Source organism: Aegilops tauschii, chromosome 4, assembly GCF_002575655.3.
Source record: "Aegilops tauschii subsp. strangulata cultivar AL8/78 chromosome 4, Aet v6.0, whole genome shotgun sequence".
NCBI lineage: Eukaryota > Viridiplantae > Streptophyta > Magnoliopsida > Poales > Poaceae > Aegilops > Aegilops tauschii.
In genome coordinates this window covers 491757308-491776971 of record NC_053038.3, presented here as the reverse complement: position 1 = coordinate 491776971, position 19664 = coordinate 491757308, and the positions used below count along the sequence as shown (strand labels likewise).

At 43.7% G+C, this 19664-nt stretch overlaps 1 protein-coding gene and 1 long non-coding RNA gene across 3 annotated transcripts; both read left to right on the top strand.

Annotated features, from left to right (window-relative positions):
- The first annotated feature begins 289 nt into the window (after positions 1-289).
- LOC109762892 (K(+) efflux antiporter 5) lies at positions 290-8154 on the top strand. 2 transcript variants are annotated; one of them, XM_020321781.4, is made up of 20 exons: positions 290-804; positions 1042-1085; positions 1635-1696; positions 1793-1877; positions 1973-2034; positions 2125-2200; positions 2275-2349; positions 2977-3048; positions 3155-3238; positions 3325-3393; positions 3688-3765; positions 4448-4536; positions 4636-4732; positions 5221-5274; positions 6128-6223; positions 6405-6593; positions 6686-6763; positions 6848-6892; positions 6970-7065; positions 7633-8154. In XM_020321781.4, the coding sequence occupies exons 1-20, from the start codon at positions 561-563 to the stop codon at positions 7672-7674; spliced, it is 1737 nt and encodes a 578-aa protein (XP_020177370.3). In that variant the 5' UTR covers positions 290-560; the 3' UTR covers positions 7675-8154. The 2 variants fall into 2 exon arrangements, with proteins under 2 accessions (XP_020177370.3, XP_020177369.3); XM_020321780.4 differs by having other exon boundaries at positions 314-804; positions 7621-8154.
- A 2253-nt stretch (positions 8155-10407) lies between these two features.
- On the top strand, positions 10408-12159 carry LOC120963120 (uncharacterized). The gene is made up of 3 exons (XR_005755100.3): positions 10408-10554; positions 11620-11760; positions 12015-12159. It is a non-coding gene; the product is annotated as an uncharacterized lncRNA (long non-coding RNA).
- The last annotated feature ends 7505 nt before the right edge of the window (positions 12160-19664 follow it).

Here is a 19664-nt window from a genome sequence, read left to right as displayed (position 1 = left end):
TCTACGAACCTGGATGTAAATATTGTTGTTTTTTGTGTTCTTTATACTATCCTGACAGTATATGAATAGATTGAAAGTTTTTTGAAGGACAATTTCCTGCAATACATTGTAAGGAATTTGGAAAAACATCCATAAGTAATCATATATATCCTCCAAAGTTTTTGTACTCCCTGCATAAAGAAATATAAGAGCGTTTAGATATTTCTTTAGAGAGGGAGTAAAAATCCATTTTTTAATCTAAAGGAGCTGGCAGCCCGTGCAAAACCGGGAATTTCTGCTGGAAGGAACCACCGGCCCGCGGGCCCCGCCACGGCCGCGCCAGGCTGAGGTGCCAGCGACCGCGCGCCGGTGAACCAACTTCCCTCCTAGTATAACCCGCCTCACCGTCGTCACGCCTCGTGCTCCTGCTCTGCTCCGCTCCGACGACGACGACGGCGCCACCACCGCGCCAACCAACGCCCTTCCTTCCCGCACAATCAAAATCCCCGACCCCGACGCGCCACCCGCAGCCCCGCCGCGCCCCACCCCACCCCTCCTCACCCGCCTCGCCCCCGATCCGGATGGCGCCCGCCGCCGCCGCGGGGACCGCGCGCGGCCGGCGCTTCACCGCCCTGGTCCTCGCCATCGCCGTGGCGCTCGCGCTCGCGCCCGCCGCGGGGAGGCCGGACAAGGAGACGCGGGAGAAGTTCTACGGGAGCCTCGTCGCCAACGGCACCCACAACGCCACCGCCGGGGACAACAGCATCGCCGACATGTTCGGCCGCGTGCTCGACAAGGAGTTCTCCGACAGCGACGCCTCCGAGGGTACGTGCGATCCCCTGCCCCCCCGAGCCCCGCTCGGCCGCTCCTCTAGATCTGCTCTGGCCCAGGGGATTTTTTTTTCTGCCGAATATCATCCTGCGGGGGTGAGAGTAGATGTTTGAGTCGGATGTTGATGTCCCTTACTGCCAATTTCTCACGGGCCATGCAAATTCGGGGTTTAACACTGCACTTTTTTGGTTTGTTATATGGTGATGAATTGCTTTGCTCCTCATTTTGCAGTACCGGACAAGAACAGCTTCAACAACAGCATCTCAGATCATCAAGTAGGTGTGACTACCCTCTTACGCGTGTGCTGTGTTTCCTGTTACGAAACTCTCTTTCGGTCTTTCCCCCAAGAGTGGTGGAGGCTTGCCTAAAAGGCATTACCTGTACTTTTCATAGTGCGCCAAAACGACATGACATAGCAATATTGGTTGTTTGGTAGTGAGGTATTTCCCGTTGGAAATGAAACAGAAAAAACCCTCCAGGCGCATTTATGCGTACATGTCCCTGCTAAGTACTTTAGCAGTTTCTATATGGGTGTAAAACAAATGCTACTAAGTCATCTTTGATGGCATGTAAAACAAACTCTGTTAGAATTTTACCCAGTCTCCCATGATGTTAGTGTGGCATATCTCCAGTGCTTGTTTATCCCATGATGTTAGTGGGGGGTATCTCCAGTTCCTCGTCTATTTGCTCTCAATAGTTCCTTTGACATTTTTTGGGGGAAATCTGCTCATGATGCACTCCGCATATATTTATATATCTGATTAATTTGTTTTCTGTCAAAGTAGTTTGCTAGATGATAAGTTTTATCTTCTATGTTTGTTCAGGCTGTTCTGGAGACCGTAGCTGTTATTACACACGACAAGAAGAATGATACACAGCAGGCAAAGTATGGCTGGAATATGAACAGGATCAGCTGTTAGAATTGTTCAATCTGTAGCATCCTACTATGATTGACATAACTTAAACAGTGCTTCTTGTGCAGTTCCTCAAGACCTTTCCAAATAGGTGACATGTTTGGTTCTCAGAATGAAAATTCTGATGACACGGAAACTGTGATAGACAAAGAGGTGTGTAAATTCACTTATTAACAAGGATGCTTATTTGTTTGTCATCGAGTTAGTTCTGTGATTAGTTTGTTATCGCTGACTATAACTTTGTGCAGGATAATGTTTTTGTGATGTCAAATCGTAAAACAAAGTATCCAACACTTCAGTTAGATTTAAGGTCAGTTCTCTTTCATACCTTGACCCTGTATGTGGAATCTGTAATCTGCTGATTGCACGTAATCCATAACAATAAATTTTGGTTTTGCAGATTAATTAAAGATCTGGTAGTTATAATTGTTTCAGCTACTGCCGGTGGTATCATATTCTCTTGTTTGGGGCAGCCGGTGAGTAGACCTGTCATACTTTAGTGCGAACATTGCATTACCTCAGTAGCATGATTTATGTTGTTATTTTCCAGGTTATCGTTGGCTATCTACTTGCTGGTTCTCTTATTGGACCCGGAGGCTTGAACTTGATCAATGAAATGGTGCAGGTAAAAAAATATGATCACTAACGACTGCTCTCCTATCGTTATCTTTAGTTTAAGTCTCTCGGAATTTTGGTCTATTTTTTTAATCTGTACTTTGACGCAATGTAGTTTCTTAAACATGCTCACCGAAAAAGTTAGCATGGACACTGGGAATGTGCACTCAATAGTCAAGATTCATTATTTGGTTGGTCAAAATGAGAATTGTCTAAATTTATTTTTCTATCCTTTTATCTCATGCTTGAAAATGCTGTAAGGATATACGTTTGGATGGTGACCAAAACAACCATACCAATTATTTGGTCATGATTAAAATTCTGGCTCTTGCTTGGATGGTTTCCAATATCTTGGCATGCCAAGCCACACTATACAACTTTAGTTCATTTTTCTTGCCAGCATTGGTGAGAGCATGGGCAACCAAAATCTTAGCCCAAACATTGGTTAGCCAAATTTCTCGTGGGGTTGGCTTTGACTCAACCAGAACATACCCTAAGTGACCCTCAGGAAGATAATATTGTGAAGGGAGCATTAACCAATGTAGCAATTACATTAGAATAGTAATGACGTTTAACCTCCTAAGTATGCTGTTGAATTTGATGTATTGCATCTCGCATTAATTGTGTTCAACTGCAGGTGGAGACCTTTGCACAGTTTGGTGTGGTTTTTCTTCTTTTTGCACTTGGCCTTGAATTTTCGTTGCCAAAGGTACTTGAGAATGTCATGGCTAATTACTTTGTTCTAATGTTACTCTTTCTTCAAATATAATATTCATAAACATGTGGTGTCTGAACATGTTGTTCATTTCCATCAGTTGAGAGTGGTTGGGCCTGTTGCTGTGCTTGGTGGTGTACTTCAGATTGCTTTGTTCATGTTCTTGTGTGGCCTAACTGCTGCGGTATTGTATTAGCTATCTTCATTCAATATACTGTCCTGTGAGAGAAAAGACACTTAACTAAATCTGAGGTTATGCCATTTTTTCAGTTGTGCGGTGCTAAATTATCCGAGGGAGTATTTGTTGGCACTTTCTTGTCAATGTCATCTACTGCAGTGGTAATTATGTTCGCTCAAGATGGCTATCATCCTAAATATATGACTTCCACACTTTAAATTTCGTTGGTCACCTAGAGTCAGGGGAAATGTGGTTGAGTTGTCGGGCTTGGTTTAATTATATGAATGACTGTTTACAGATAGCGAATTCTCACTCTGTTAAACTTTAAATAATATGTACTCCCTCCGTAAACTAATATAAGAGCATTTAGAACACTAAAGTAGTGATCTAAATGCTCTTATATTAGTTTACAGAGGGAGTATCTTCTAACTGCTACAAGCCTACAACCATGGCAGGTTTCCAAGTTCTTAGTGGAAAAGGGTAGCACAAATGCACTTCATGGTCAAGTTACAATTGGCACCCTTATTCTTCAGGTTTGTACTTCATCCACTTCTTTCATCTATTTACTCTTTTATTGTTTATTATTGGTAAAAAAATGTTACTCCTGTTACAAGCGCCAAGTACGACAAGAATTATGGAACGGAGGGAGTACAAACTTAAAATCTTGCTTTGCAATTTTGGTGAAGAAATAACATAATCACTAGAGATTTTAGTTCAGTTGCATGGATAGGAGTTCCCGATGCACCATCTATTGCAAATTTTCAACTCTGACCAATTTAACCAACCTTCACTGGTAGTAACTCTTCTTATTTGCAGACTGGTCTGTGCTATCATGCCTTACGTGAGTTTATGTTTGTTAACTTGGTATTCACTCTGTAACAATGGTCTTCAATATCATGCCCACACCCCTGTTACAAGCGCCAAGTTTCTAAATTGTTAGTGATTTCAATATTTCAGTTAGAAAGGAGAGGAGATAGATACTGACTATTGAGACTGGTACTATTGGACCTTTCTCATAAACAGACATTTATGTCATCCTCATTTGAACCAAATCATTGATAATCAACAAATACGTTGCATTTAGTCTTTAGTAATGGTTTATGGAATTCAAGTGTCAATTGCTTGGAAGCCAGTTTGATGAAAGCAGGCTTTATGTGCTAGTGTTTCATAACTGTGCTCAGTTGAGATTCAGATTGCATGTTCCTTTTACTCCAGGATTGTGCAGTTGGCCTTCTGTTTGCTCTCATTCCAGTTCTGGGTGGTTCAAGTGGCATATTTGGAGGAATGATGTCAATGGGGAGACTGTAAGATTATTATCAGAATAACCAGTTTGCAAAAATCCAAATATGTTATCGTAGTGTTATATCAGGGCCTTGAGTAATGCAGAATGTTTTTGTGTGCAGGTTACTTGTACTGTCCATATTTATAACTGTTGCATATATGATGACTTGGTCATTCATCCCTCGATTCTTAAAACTGATGATCCAGTTATCATCACAGGTTAGTTGAACTGGGTTGTTTCTCTTCTGTTCTGGCACTGATTTTGATAGTTATGTGCATCGTTTCTTCAAATTGGTGACAGGAATTTTTTCTTCATTTAGTGCTAGGAAACATTATCCATCCAACTTGGTTATTGTGCTCTTCATTTTTAGTGAAAATGCTATATTATCACCATAGTAATATTGGAGCTCCATGCTTTTCCTTTGTTTCTCTCTGGTACTGCTGTGTGACTACTGACTACTGTAGCTGTATCGTCTAAAACCTCAGGTCCATGTCCGTCTAGACTTCTGTGGACTATTTAAAAAATGATTCCGCGGTGCTGTCTGTAGCTCACATTACTTAATGGAATTCTGTTTTGCTTACTAAACACCATATATGTTCTTTCACACAGTGATGTCATGATATGATTAAAAAATACTTTTTATAGTTTATATTGTTCTTTTAGTGTTTAACCTCACTTGCTAATTTGTTTTTTCTTAAATATGCAGACAAATGAACTCTATCAGTTGGCTGCTGTCGCGTTCTGCTTGCTGCTAGCCTGGGTAGGCTATTTGACTTCATTGCTTCATTGCTTGTATCACATCCTGCTAGGATGACTCTTATCGATGCAGCATGACAAACGTTATTAGTATCACGAATACTTGCCTGAGCACTAGCATAGTACATGTTTACCCGAAGCTTAGTTTTCTTTCTCGAGAAACTAGCAGGAGCATTTGCATTTCTTAAAGCACATCTCTTGCCACTAGGAATGAAAATTCCACCTGGTATACCTGCTATTATCATGTTTGGTGTCAAGTTGTCTACAGCCTTGGAAGTGTTGGTAGCTTGTATCACATCCTGTTGCTGGCATGATGAGTAACTGTCCTTATAATTGTTCCTGTTGCCCTCTCACTAGTTTTTGTCATCATCAGCGTTCCTACCAGGAATATCAATGAACCCCATTCTTGCAATTGCTCAGGATACCCTCTTTTAGCTGCTAGGTCTATTTCTTAGTTCAAGATCCCTCTTACTAAAGGACAGACCCAGTGCATAGAAGCTCCCACACAAGGTGGGGTCTGGGGAGGGATTATAGGAACCTAGTCTTACCCCTGCAAAGTGCAATGCAGAGAGGCTGGTTCGAACCCAGGACCTCTTGGCACAAGTGGGGAGGACTTCACCACTGCGCTAGGCCTGTTCCGCCCAAAATGGGAATGGGCGCTAGGGTTATGAACTTATAATCATGGAATCGACTCGATCATCAGATTATAAGTTCATTCCATACCGAACCAGACCGTGCACATTCCTATTATGAGAAGGGGTCATTCGAGCCTATGGAAATAGGATACTCTGTTTACATAGAAATCCCTACGTCCATCAATTCTGTAAAGACTGATGTTATGTCTTTGTATTTGCCAGTGCAGTGATTATCTTGGATTGAGTCTTGAACTGGGCTCATTTCTTGCTGGCGTTATGATATCCACCACAGATTTTGCTCACCATACTTTGGAGCAGGTGCTGTTCTACATCCTGTTCCGTACTTCTGTGTCGTGATTTGGCTTTAATGGGTCTTTATTTTTTTTATTATTGCCTTATGTTGTCAAGTTAAGAATTTCGATCACTTTGGTTGGACCTACCAGTTTTGCTCATACATGATTGCAGTATCTTACAAAGTGTTGTGTTTTAATAATTGAAGGTGGAAGCAATCCGTAACTTATTTGCTGCACTCTTCCTTGCAAGTATTGGCATGCTCATCCATTTCAAGTTCTTATGGAATCACGTGGACATATTACTTGCAGCTGTTATACTTGTTATAATAGTTAAGAGTATAGTCATAACAGCTGTCATAAAATCATTTGGATACAGCATCAGAACAGCTTTCATCGTGAGTACCTCTCCCTTAGTATTTCCCAATGAGTATCTGTGCAATAAATGAATATGTTCTCACTCTTTTATTTTTTTCCTTCTCTTACCAAGGTTGGTCTATCATTAGCTCAGATTGGAGAGTTTGCTTTTGTGCTTCTGAGCCGTGCTTCACATCATCATCTTATAGGGGTGAATTATTCTCATCCCATTTAAACATTTATATACTTGCCATGCATGCATGATGCGTAGGTCTTACCAAATTTTGTTTTGTAGGGGAAAATGTATCTGTTATTACTGGGAACAACTGCTCTTAGCTTGGTAAGTTTCTTTTCTGGGTCATATGATGTGCCTAGGTGTTCCATGCACACTTAGTCACTTTATTTTTCTTTCTGCAGGTAACAACTCCCCTCATTTTCAAATTAATTCCTGTGGTGACGCAACTCGGCATCCTTATGCGTTGGTTCCCCTCAGAAAGTGGTGTGCAGAATGAGGTATGCTTTCTTAGCTCTTTGCTGACAGTACAACTTTGAATAACATTATTCCTCATTATTCCATCATAGTTGCTGGTGGACACTATGCGTCTGTTGATGATGGTTTTCCAGGGTAAACTGTCAATACCTCATATCAAAACATGGTTTTCTCCAACATAAATTCTTGACAGAGTAGTCATAATAGGGGTTGGAGTGACCAAGCATGGTTCGCAAGTTCATGATCGAGATGTACTAAATGCAAGTTTCATGTTTTGGTTTAGTATTCTTTTCTACCACCTCTGTACCAAAATACAAGACGTTTTTGCAGCTCAATTTGAACTGTAAAAACGTCTTATATTTTGGTACGGAGGGAGTACATGACTTTGCCCACCTTATAAGATGGTTCATCCTTGCTTTTGTAGCGTCATTGTTGAATCTATAATTGGAATGTTTTCTATTAGAATCTGATTTGGTTAAATGCCTGTTATTTCTGTCGGAGATTTTAATTATCAGGTTCTAGTGCCAAATGCTCAGTCAGTCTCATTCTTTCCAGTTCCATATCTGATCATATTTCAGCTGCCTTTACAGGAAAAGGCAACAATGCTTGATGTTTACAACAGAACACTCTGACATTGCCAAGCCAAAGACATTCATTCCACTGACAATGATTTATGTGTGCAAAGACTCTTTGCACATGCGACGGATCGCTGCACAAATATTTTCATCATTTCCCTCCACGCCGGTATAGCGGGGTTGTGATGCAATGACTACGGATAACATTTTGAATGGTCAGGGAGTTATCCATATACCACTTCAATCCAAAAACTGAGTTTGTACATACTGTACATGTTGTCGAAGTAGCATATTCTTTACACGGTACGGCCCTGAGGCCTTGGTTTTGTACCATTCTTGCCAACTTAATCTTAGAGTTAGATAGGGATTTTGGATGCCGAGCTCAGATGTACCGCACAAGTGACATGTACTATTTTCCCCATGGGGGGGGGGGGGGGGGGGGGGGGGGGGGGTTTATGCTATATATCGCCAATTGCCTTTGTGCGTGAAATGCCAGCTGACATGATCTGGTGTTGTCTTTCAACAACCATTTTCTCACAGCATTATATGGTTATTGTTACTCTCCTGTCATTATGTATGGCGAAGTAGTGAAGATTGTTTCCCTGGGGTACAGATTGTTATTCTCCCGACACTGTCCATCTTGTCTCTGGATGTTTGTTTATGCTAGCTCATTCATCCTAAGTTGGCGGAATTTTGCTGTCACTTAGAGCATCTCTAGCCCTCCCATCCTTTAATCCCCCAAACTTCACCCCATCCTGTAGCCCTTTTCCCTGAAACTTAATCCCCCTAAAAGTTCCCTTTGCTAATTCTTCCATAAGTTCGGACAGACATCTCAAGCAAGTGCACCACATTTCGACATACACTTGAACAATTCAAATGCACCACATCATAATTCAACTATGGACATAATATACTTCCTCATCCAATCCAACAAACAACTACAACATAATCATGTTTGAGCCAAAAGGCATCAAATTCAACAAGTTCATTCCAAAAAACCACCAAGCACGTGGTGGATCAACAACCAACATCAATCACAAGTGAACCACACACATGCCATCACTGTGAGCATCACCACCACCATCATTGCCGACACCACCACCAAACGACTTAGCCAAGATCTACACGAGAGTGATTTCTTGCCCTCTCGTCCATATTGCTGTGGTCCATGAACATGATAGCACGCTCCTCGATTGATCTCTTGTTCTTGTGTTCCTGGGCCTCCAATGCAAGGCAGTGCTCCTGAATGTGCCTCTCGTTTGTTCTTTCCCCGGCCTCCATTGCAAACCTTTGCTACTCAATTGGAAGTCTTCTTTCTTCCGCTTGCACCTTCCTCTCCTCGATCACCACTTTTGCCTTCCTGCTCTCCTCCATCATCTTGAGCTCGTAGAACCAAGTCAACTTATCCTCCTTCCTTTCGGCCACCAACACCCTCTTCACCCCCACCACCACAACGAGCTTTTCTTTGTATTCTACATCACCGCAGGCAACAACTACCGGGTCATATAAATGAAATATCTAAAACAAGCATATAGTTTTGAGATTTCACAAAAAGAACATTTAAAAAAAATTGGCGAGGCTAGGATTTGCAAGTTACACCAACGCGACGGCATCGGTGGATTCCCTCTGCAGCATGGTCCTCTGGCCTCGTCTCCATCATGTTGGTGCGTCTTCCGGTGCTGGCATGAGGTCTTCGACAAATAATAGAGGTTTGACTCTTGAATTTGTGGCTCTCCCGGTTGTGATGGTTCTTCTCCAAGGTGTTGATTTGGTAAAACCGTGGACTTGATCACTTCCCGTCTGTGATCAACAGCAAGATGCTGGCTCCAATGATGAGCGTCATGCGCGCGTCATTGGCCCGTTCGGGAGGAAGAAGACGAGCGGCTCTAAGGGACTTCGATGTGCTTTCTTTATTTTTCAGGATTGCTTGTAATACTGTCTTGATTAGTATATCTGGATGATTTAAAAAAACATGTTCCTTTTAGTTGCTAGGTTTAAACAGTGGTGTAATCAACTGATCTTAACAAGTCTCTTTATTTTGAATGAACTTCCATAATGAGGCCGGCAAGTGGCCCAGGACAACTTGTTGGAACACTTCAAAATTATAAAATGCGGAAAACATCTTGTTGTTTTCTGGATGACACTATGACAGTGATTACTCCCCTACTTATATTATCAGCGATGGTATTTTAAGTCATCCACGAGCTGTAAGCTGACTCTGTCACTTATCCTCATTGCACGGTCAGAAGATTGTGTACTAGAAAAAGGATATGTTTCCATCACTCACAGTTAATTACAGTGCGATGAGTGTAAATCTGAATAATCTACATTGAATTTAGCGTCTGAAGGGGACAGGAAGTGTTCCGGGAAAAGGTATGGAAGGTACTTTTGAAGTTGAATCATCCTGCAGTCGGACGTGGTGCGCTTCTGTAGTATTATTGTCCGTTAGAAGCTTGAGAAATCCTTTTCCTTGAAACTTGGATAGTTCACAAAGTGCAGCTTTCCTGAAAACCATTTTTATATAGTACTAATGCAGTCAGCAAGCTCAACTTGACCGTACAGAATAGAAGTATGAAACCGCTCCTACGTCGGGGTAAAGACTAAAGACCAAGAGGCAAATGGCCATGCTTTGACAAATGACAGTTGTGAAGCGGCACACTTCATGCCTGGAAAAAAAAGCGTAAAAAAAGTAACCAAAATGAACCAAAAAGCGCATACACCTAATCCGCAATTTTGTACTCGAATACGATTCTTTAAATACAGCTGCAACCTGCAGCGCTCCCAAGGCAGCAAACAACAAGCGGGTCACACACACACACACAGAGAGAGAGAGAGAGAGAGAGAGAAGGAAGGAGCAAGGATGGGTCAGAGCCCCCTTGTCCGGCTGCCGGTGGCGGAGCAGGTTCAGCCAGAGGTGGCGACCGGGGGCAGCAACAGGTGATTTTTTTCCAGGAAAGCTACGTTTATTCACCAGAATCGGCTCTTGCCGCTGGCTAATTACAACTGCAGCTGCAGCTAATCGTAAAGTGAATAGATGAACTTATGAGGTGAGCTTCGCCATGTTTAATTGGACATGTGTGTGTGTGTGCTACTACTGCCTTTCATCAGGAAGAAAAATAGCGCAGTTGTTAGCTTGAGAGCATCGGGCGTGCTATTGGCTATTGCGCTTATGATGAAACCGGTGCGTTATATATTTATATTATTATATAGAAAAGAGGTGTAGCTCAATTTATCGTTAGGATCACGTTAACCTGTTGTCAGTGGGAAAATCGACAACAAAATTAAAAGCCAAGTCCAATTTAGAAAGCACTGATCTTAAAAATACCACAATAGCTATATGCAAGTTGACTTAATTTGCAATTTGTATATGTCGATTTTGTGGGAGGAGAAACGATTCGATGGGCAAGAAAGCTGAGGAAGAAGAAAGAAGGCCCGATGTTGGATCTTAATTTAATGACCCAGAAAACCGACTTACCCAAGATAAATTCTAAAAGCCCATAGAAATGAGATGTCATGTAAGAAGTCATGAATATACTTCACTGCCGTTCAAAACTTCCGACACAAAGGAAAAACGTATAGATTATAGGCATATGTAGGGGAAAAAAATAGGAGAAAGCCCTCATGTTTATTTTCCTCCAAAATGCTATGAAATTTTTCTTTACCTGATTTCATAGGAACCATGATGAGCACATCACAACATGGTCGCAATTTTTCCTATATGAATTTACTCATTCAAAGTTCTAGACGCGGCCTAAGACCATATAGATGTTCTTCAGCCAAAGAACCATATATGTCATAATACATGGATCATTCTTTGATTCTTGGGGTGATCCAACCGTTTGGAGGTCGTATGTTACCCTCAACATAAAATAGAGACATAAATTTGAAAATAAAATACCTTGGTGGAGGTATGTTTTTACTGACAAACATAATCTTAATTACTATTAAACTGATCATTGGCCCATGAATTAACACTCTAACTTATTTTGTTTTAACCCGCAGGAAGGAACAATCTGGCAAGCCTACAAAAGCTACAAATAAATACTACAAAAACTCAAGCAAAGATGATCTAGTTTTAAGGGCGACACTGGACTCAATTACTAGAATTGGATAAAATTGCAATCCGGTGATGAAAAGGAACATGTGAGTTTTCTTACCTGGTATTTTAGGCACAAATTATGACCTATGAAGTTTCCCGTTTGCTATTGTTCAATCGGTTATATAATAAACACATAGATTTTGGGGTGTAGTTGTTTTATTTTGGGAAGTTTCTCACATCAGCAATTTTTTAGGCAGATACTTTAAAAACTAAAAACTTATTTCCCTTATGTTATTTCCTACCCTACATAATTCCTATAAAAAATTTCACTAACGATGTCATATTTCCCCTCTTCCAGGAAATTACCGGCAATTGCACAAATATCACCTTGTCCACTTATTGTTTGTAAGAGAATGCAGCTGTGCCGCTTGCCGTCTATAATTTTGTCAAGAAAAGGAAAAAATGTTGCATCTATAGGCCTTGTACTTTCAAGCTTTTGGCTCACTAATGATTTATGTACTACAGTTCATGTATTGTTCAAACATGTGAGTTTGAAGTACTTTGAATGTATTAACTTATTGTCCTTCAAAAATCCATGTCTCCCTCTATCAATTACTCCCATAATATAAAAGCGTTTTTTACACTAGTGTAGTGTCAAAAATGCTCTTATATCATGGGATGGAGGGAGTAGTAGTTATTGTATTTTCTTCAACATAAATTCCATTAAAAGTTAAGAACTATAGAAAATTAAGCACGTAGATATTGCAATGCCCCGTCCGGTACCGGAGCAGCCATTTCGACGATGCCGAACCCTGTCATCCCTAGCCAAAGACTAGGAACCCAAGATGGGGCACTACTATAGAAACCCTTATCAAAAAGGTTATTCCGATTTCTAAATGGTTCGTCCAACTCGTCTTATATACAGTAATCACATGCAACTCACATGCAACATGTTTATCAGTGGGTACAAGACATCTTGTTCCCCATCTCAACAATAGAAGATTTTTTTTTTACTAAATTTCAACATGGATTTCAACTACGATTTGATCATGGATTTACAAAATGGATTTCAAAAAGGATTAAAACTAAGTTCACCTCGAAGCAGACCCGACCGAAAGCGTGGTACGCAAGCAATCCAGCAGGTGATTTTGTAGACCGAAACCTTACATTGCCAGGAGGGACACCGTCTAGATTTTGTGTTGTTCAATCAACCGTCACCTCTCCTATTTATGAGGCGTCTGGACTTCCCGTACAAGAAAAGGAATAAAAATTCCATCCAAAACATCAAAAACCCTAACTTAACTCGGACATGAATCTTGGCAATTTTCCGGACACATTTGGAGCCTCTGAGTGGTTTGGTTCTATCTCACCAAGGGAACGTGACCAACCTTTTGTACTCTTTTGTATTCCTCACCGGGTGCACTGAGTGTCCCGTGACAAATTTTCTGACATCCATTCGGTCTGTCTGAAGTGACTCTATAACTTCTGTCCCTGGCCTTGTTTTGGCTCTACAGGTTGCATACGACATCAAATTAATATGATTTTTATATCAAAATCGACCGTTTCGATGAGACGAAGATTTTTTATGTTGATAACCTTTTCATTTGAGGCCATATTAATTGCGTTTTGTGCCCCTGAGCACTCTTTGGCCTGGAGAAAACCGAAGAGTGCTCTTCCGCCCATTTCTGCCACTCTTCGGCCTAAAGTACACCGCAGACATCTCTTCGGCCCAAGTTAGACCGAACAATTCCTTTTCGGCCTAAGGGAGGCCTGCGGGGTCATAGTTCTGAATTTTTCGAATTAGGGCATACATTTTCCAAATTTGTTAAAAAACAATGATATTTTCAAAAAAAAAAATCACCTTTTCTTCGGTGCACCTCGGCCTTGCACATGAACGAGATAAAGAGCCTTTCCCAAATCTCCAAAATCAAGTTTCGTTGTCTGTGGCAACACTAGATCAAACCTAATGCATTCCTTCTAACCACTACTTGATTCCTTGTTGCCATCTTGTGCACTCAAAACCATCTTTAGACGCTGATACTCCTCATTAGATTGACATACCCAAAAACATGTCGCCCGACTCAAATTCCGCACCTCACCGTACCTCACAAGGCTTTCCGAACAGTCATACATCTCGCTCTTTCTGGTCAGAGGATAAGCAAACTTCACACCCATCGTCCACCTCATGGGAACACAACACCTGGGCAGTAATCTACTTGAAATATTCCCAAGATGTAGAATATGTGAGAGCATGGTGTGCCCACACATTCCAGCTTACGGCAAGAACAACTGATCCTATACAAAGAACCTCCCTTCAATTCATAATGCACTTCGAACTTGTTCTTTCTTCTATACCATCTTAGCTAGAAGGTACGTAGTCAACTCCCATGCATCTAGTATCTTGCTGATAACACATTTGTTTTTTTTGGATAAAGGAAATATATTAATATCGCGAAGATACCAATTACCCAGCCCCTGCAACAACACAATACCCTAATGGTTTATGGATGCACAGAGCCAATAAAAATAAAAGCCCCACTACAGAGTTCAAGTCCTAGCAGCATCAGTACAACCACCACCAAAACAACACCTGGAGTCCAAGTTCTCCAAAAGCGACGCCTCAAAGAAGGAAACAGTGCTCAAGCGCCAAATCGGCGCCCGATCATAGATCTTGGATTTTCACCCTGAAGATGGTCCCCACTCTCAAAACAAGGCACAACCAATTAAGGCCAGACCTTGGATTTTCGCCATGAGAGGTAAGACTTTGAACATCACCCGTGTTGTTGCCCCCACTTACATACCGCTGCTACAAAACCCGAAACTCCAAGCAAGTTTCTCATCGCCACAGAGCCTCCAATCACCATTACTAGTCCTCCGGTCTCAGCTTCCATGACATTCTCTGCCTTTGACTTCACCATGGAACTAAACATATCCCATGATGGCAATAGATAGCAGAGCATCACACCGCTCCCTCCCAAACGGAAAATCAGTGGGCATGACCGAATCCCACCTGATCTAGCAATCTCCAGGCATAACGCGCCCATGGGAGTTCGCCGGCGGAGCCTTCCGGAACCCGACACTCCGTCCAGATCAAGGAGGACATGCGTCAGGAAGATCTTCGTCTTGCCACTTGAGGAATCCTAGGACCGCCGCCTTTATCCAGGCCGAACCCGCAGCCCCCACGCTGCCGGTCGGCACCCTGCATGATCTGCCGCACTGAACCCAACCAGCGACCATGGGCAGCAGCGGGATGAGCGGTGACAGCGCAGGGGCGACCCTCCACCGGATCCGACCCTACCACGCAGCAAAGTAGAACTGGGTAGGCGGCATGGGAGATCCACCTAGATCAGATCTGGGTTTAGTCCAATACTACCAGCCACAACCCTGCATCCGCCACCGGAGAAGGTCTCAGCCACCACCCCAATGCAGGGTCGCCCCTGGTCGCAGATCGGCGCCGCGCCGACTCTCGCCGCCCTAGCAGCTCCAGCGGTGGGCTCCGTCTTCCGCCACCCCAAGTCACCTTCGACGGTGAGGGGAGCGGTGGACTCCATCTTCCACCACCCCAAGTCACCTTCGACGGCGAGGGGAGCCGCCACCGCCGCGACGAGAGCTGGCAGCAGCGGCGGCAAGGGGTGCGGCGTAATAGGGGTGTTGCTGGCAGCGTGTGGGGTGCCCCTGGCGCCTCCCTGGGGAGAGACGCAAGGGGAGTTTCCAAGAAAACAAGATCGGAGAGGAGGCGGCCAAGATAACACATTTGTTGACGGCATTTATGCTCCATCTGACCAACTAAGACATACAAGGCGTGAAAACATGGGCATCATGTTTCTCAAGACTTGAAGCTTCCGCTCTGTAAATGGAACGGACTACAAGACCACGATGTCTAAGATCGCCTCGTTCAAGCATCGTCCTCAAAGGCAACGCTCATAGTGCTCTAGCATATCAAACAACGTCATCTTACCATCAAGATGCATATGTAGCACAAAGTTTAGGATCTGACTCCACTGACTAAGAAACAACGCCCCACTAGGTAAGGAGAACACCACAGCTTCCTCATCTAATGTAGCCATGACTCCTCACTTGTTACTTCATTCCTTTGTAACAAGTCTATCCATTTTCTCTCATGCTCTTCAAAAGAAGATGAATCATATATGAAAGGTCTGAATTATTTCTTAACCTCGTCATCATGCAGATGGCGTACAATGTTCTGCTGAATGTGCCATACGCATAGCCTGTTGTTTGAGTCAGGCCACGCCACCCTAATTGCTCTCTGCATTGCAAGGTCCCCTTCAGTGATTACAGATATTAGATGCTTCTGCGACATGGCTTCAGAAAATGTGTGTAACATCCACTCGTACGCCTCGTTAGTTTCATGAGAAATGACCCCACATCCAAAAATAGCAGTGCCACGGTGGTGATTCAACCCGACAAACAACACAAACGACAGATTGTACTTATTGGTCCTGTACGTGCTATCAAAAACAACATCACCGAAAGCCTCGTAGTCAATCCGAGATTGACTATCAGACCAAAACAATCCCTTCAGATGCCTATCTCTATCAAAGTATTTGAACAAATAATCTGGATTTCTCTCTTGCCGCGCAATAATGTGACGGATCACCGTCTGAGCATCACCACCTGCGACTATTTCCTGCTTGTACCGATGGCAGAAGTTATAGATGTCCCTCGTCGTGCATCCAACCTGGTCATATCCACCATACAGGATGCACAATACATCCATAATTTTGTGTTTGCTGATTCCAGCACTTTCCATATCTATAATGTCCGCTTTCTGCTCGTCGCTGATTCTTCTGCAAGAACGCAAAAAGCAAGCAAGGTCTCATGGGGCCAGAGGATGGTTGTGTACATCGATGAAATCCTTCACAAACCACTACCAAGTTTTCACTACTCTTGCAGTGACAAACTTGGCTTTACACCTCACACAAGTGATATTTCATGGCTTCCTCTTCCTGTCCTCGTTCTTTCTCTTCTTGTGCTTCTCTTCACGACAACCTTGACGACTACAGACAAGTTTCCTCGGAATTATCTTCACGTTCGCTTCATCCCACTCAAATATAGCCTTTCCTCACACTAAAGCCTTTCTCAAGAGCATACTTGTTACAGAACTCAAAACCTTCATCCTTGCTGTCAAACATCCATCTGACAATGTCAACGTACTCAGCCAATACACTCAGCACTTACACCAGTCATGTCTTCCTGCATATCGAATACAAATTACCAATTGATCTCAATCATGTACGGGAGGTAAAAGAATTTCCATGCTCACATATTCCCCTCGAGATAAAAGGTTCAGAGTTTCAGAGGGTTCTAACATTTGTTTACTGTCTTACGTTGCTTCCGGAGGTTTATAAAGATGTCAACATACAAACTTCTCATTGCTGTTACTACCTACAACTTAATGTCCTATAATGCTGTCTCTGGCTGTGTTAGATTGTTTCATCTGTACTCTTCCACAATTTGGCGGATGGGAGATAAATTTTAGCACATGATACTAGATTCACATAGAGCATCTTGGTAAACATCCATCATGGTGACTTACAACCTATAAAATTTAGAAATAAGATGGCAATGATAGTTTAGCCTTAATCCTAAAAGTATGCTGCTCCGTATGTCCACCCTTTCACCGGACATCTAATCATCGTGTACATTATTGACATAGTTTCATGGAGGAGAAAATGGCAAGATATACGGATTATCATTTACCCTGAATCGCTGAACAAAGAGGCCAAACAATTTACTACTGTTATACATATTAGAAGGATAACTCTCTGAAACACGAGTTACAAATTTAAAATGTAGCAATTCTATACCAAAACTGGTATACTTAGTGAAGTGCTAAGACAACTCTATGCTCACTCATTGACCAATATATTGTAAAAGTTGAGGGCAAAATAACCAATAGAATTATAGCAACAGTTCAATGCAGACTACGCTGCAATTTGACTGGTCATATCTTAGGTGCTTTGCAATAGACGTCTTGTTTTATTAAGCAAATTTTAGGCTGCAATTTGTTCTTGATTACCTTGGAGACCCTCCAACCCAGTAACAATCAAAGTGCGTTGGCATTCCATTTCAAAAAAAAAAAATCCGTTAAAAAAAAAGTGCGTTGGAATTAAAGTTAACAGGTTGTCGTGTTTGACATGTTGATTCAGAGATCACATCCCTATTGTAAATACTGTTATAGCTGAACCAGGGAAGAACTCACAAGATGAACTCACACACACACACACACGAGAGAGAGAGGTTTTGCGCTGCGTGCAACTTATGCAGCTTTTCTGGTTTTCTCATTTTATTAATAGCTCAACAGACTAACAGATTGGTCCTAATCTTGCGCCATGACCAAGCTAAGCGGACGCGCCATCCCACGTCCCTTGACCACGCGCAAGGCGTCGTGCTAACGACCTAGCTACTGCCCCGACCCAGCCGTGAACAGGCTCACGTTGCATGGACCGGTTTATTTGCCGAAAAAAAACCTAAGTGACTAGTGCGACAGGATTACAAAAATTCCAACAAATCACCACCTAATCCTGTTGCCTAAGATCCCTTCACTTCGACAACACCAAGCCACTGACGCAGCAAGCTAAATCTGACCCGCCCTAGTGCCTTGGTGAGCAGATCAGCAAGTTGTCTTTCAGTCCCAACATGCTCGACCTGCACCTTTCCATCCTCGATGCATTCACGAATGAAATGAAAACGTATGTCAATGTGCTTACTCCGATCGTGATGCACCGGGTTCTTACTCAGCGCGATTGCTGACTTGTTGTCGATGAACAGCTTCACCATCATGGGGTCATGCCCGGCAAGCTCGCCGTAGAGACGGCTCAGCCAGATGCCCTGGCACGCCGCCGTCGCCGCCGCCGCCGCCATGTACTCTGCTTCACAAGAGGAGAGGGCGACGACTTTCTGCTTCTGTGATGTCCATGTGATCGGGCTGCCATTGAGGAAGAACACCACCCCAGTTGTACTCTTGCGATCGTTGACGTCGCCGGCGAGGTCACTGTCGCTGTACCCCACCAGCTCGGCTTCCTCCATGGTCCTTCTGTAGCAGCATCCATAGCCAGAGGTCCCTCGGACGTAGCGGAGGATCTGCTTCACCGCCGCCCATTGCGGCGCGCCCGGCGCCTCCATGTGCCGGCTGACGATGCCGACGGCGTGTGTGATGTCCGGCCTAGTGTTGCAGAGGTAGCGTAGGCTCCCAACAACACTCCGGTACTTGGTGACGTCGATGCCGCCGCCGGTGTCGCCCTTGATCAGCTGCAGCCGGTGCTCCATGGGCGTGTGGATTGGGTTGCAGTCTTTCATACTTGCCTGCTCCAGCACCTTCTATGCATAGGTGCTTTGACACAACGTGATCACGCCCTCACGCTGTTTAACCTCGATCCCCAAGTAATAACTCAGTAGACCAAGGTCGCTCATGTCGAACAGCTGGTGCATCTGCTCCTTGAAGTTCTCGATCTCCTTCTCGTCAGTGCCGGTGATCACCAGATCGTCGACGTACACGCCGACAAGCAAGACGCTCGCTTCAGTTGTCCTTCGATACACGGCGTGCTCCAGGGGGCTTCGTTCGAAGCCCAGGTTGGTGAGCTCGCCGTCGAGCTTGGCGTTCCAGGCGCGCGGGGCCTGGCGCAGCCCGTAGAGCGCCTTGCGCAGCCTGAGCACCTTGTTCTCGTTGTCGAAGTCGATGAAGCCGGGGGGCTGGTGCACGTACACTTCTTCGACCAGCTCACCATTCAGGAACGCGGACTTGACGTCCATGTGGTGGACTTGCCACCCGGAGTGCGCGGCGAGCGCGAGCAGGACGCACACGGTCTCCATGCGCGCCACCGGAGCGAAGACCTCGTCGAAGTCCACCCCTGCCGCTGCACATATCCTTTCGTGACAAGCCTCGCCTTATGCTTCACAATGTTGCCAGCTGGATCCTTTTTCACCTTAAACACCCACTTGAGGCCGATGGCGACGTGACCAGGCGGGAGCGCGGCGAGTTCCCAGG

Coding starts and splice junctions, on each gene's coding strand:
- LOC109762892 (XM_020321780.4), top strand. CDS start 561: ATGGCGCCCGCCGCCGCCGCGGGGACCGCGCGCGGCCGGCGCTTCACC. Junction 3,239..3,324: donor TGTGTGGCCTAACTGCTGCG/GTATTGTATTAG, acceptor CCATTTTTTCAG/TTGTGCGGTGCTAAATTATC. Junction 4,537..4,635: donor ATGATGTCAATGGGGAGACT/GTAAGATTATTA, acceptor TTTTGTGTGCAG/GTTACTTGTACTGTCCATAT.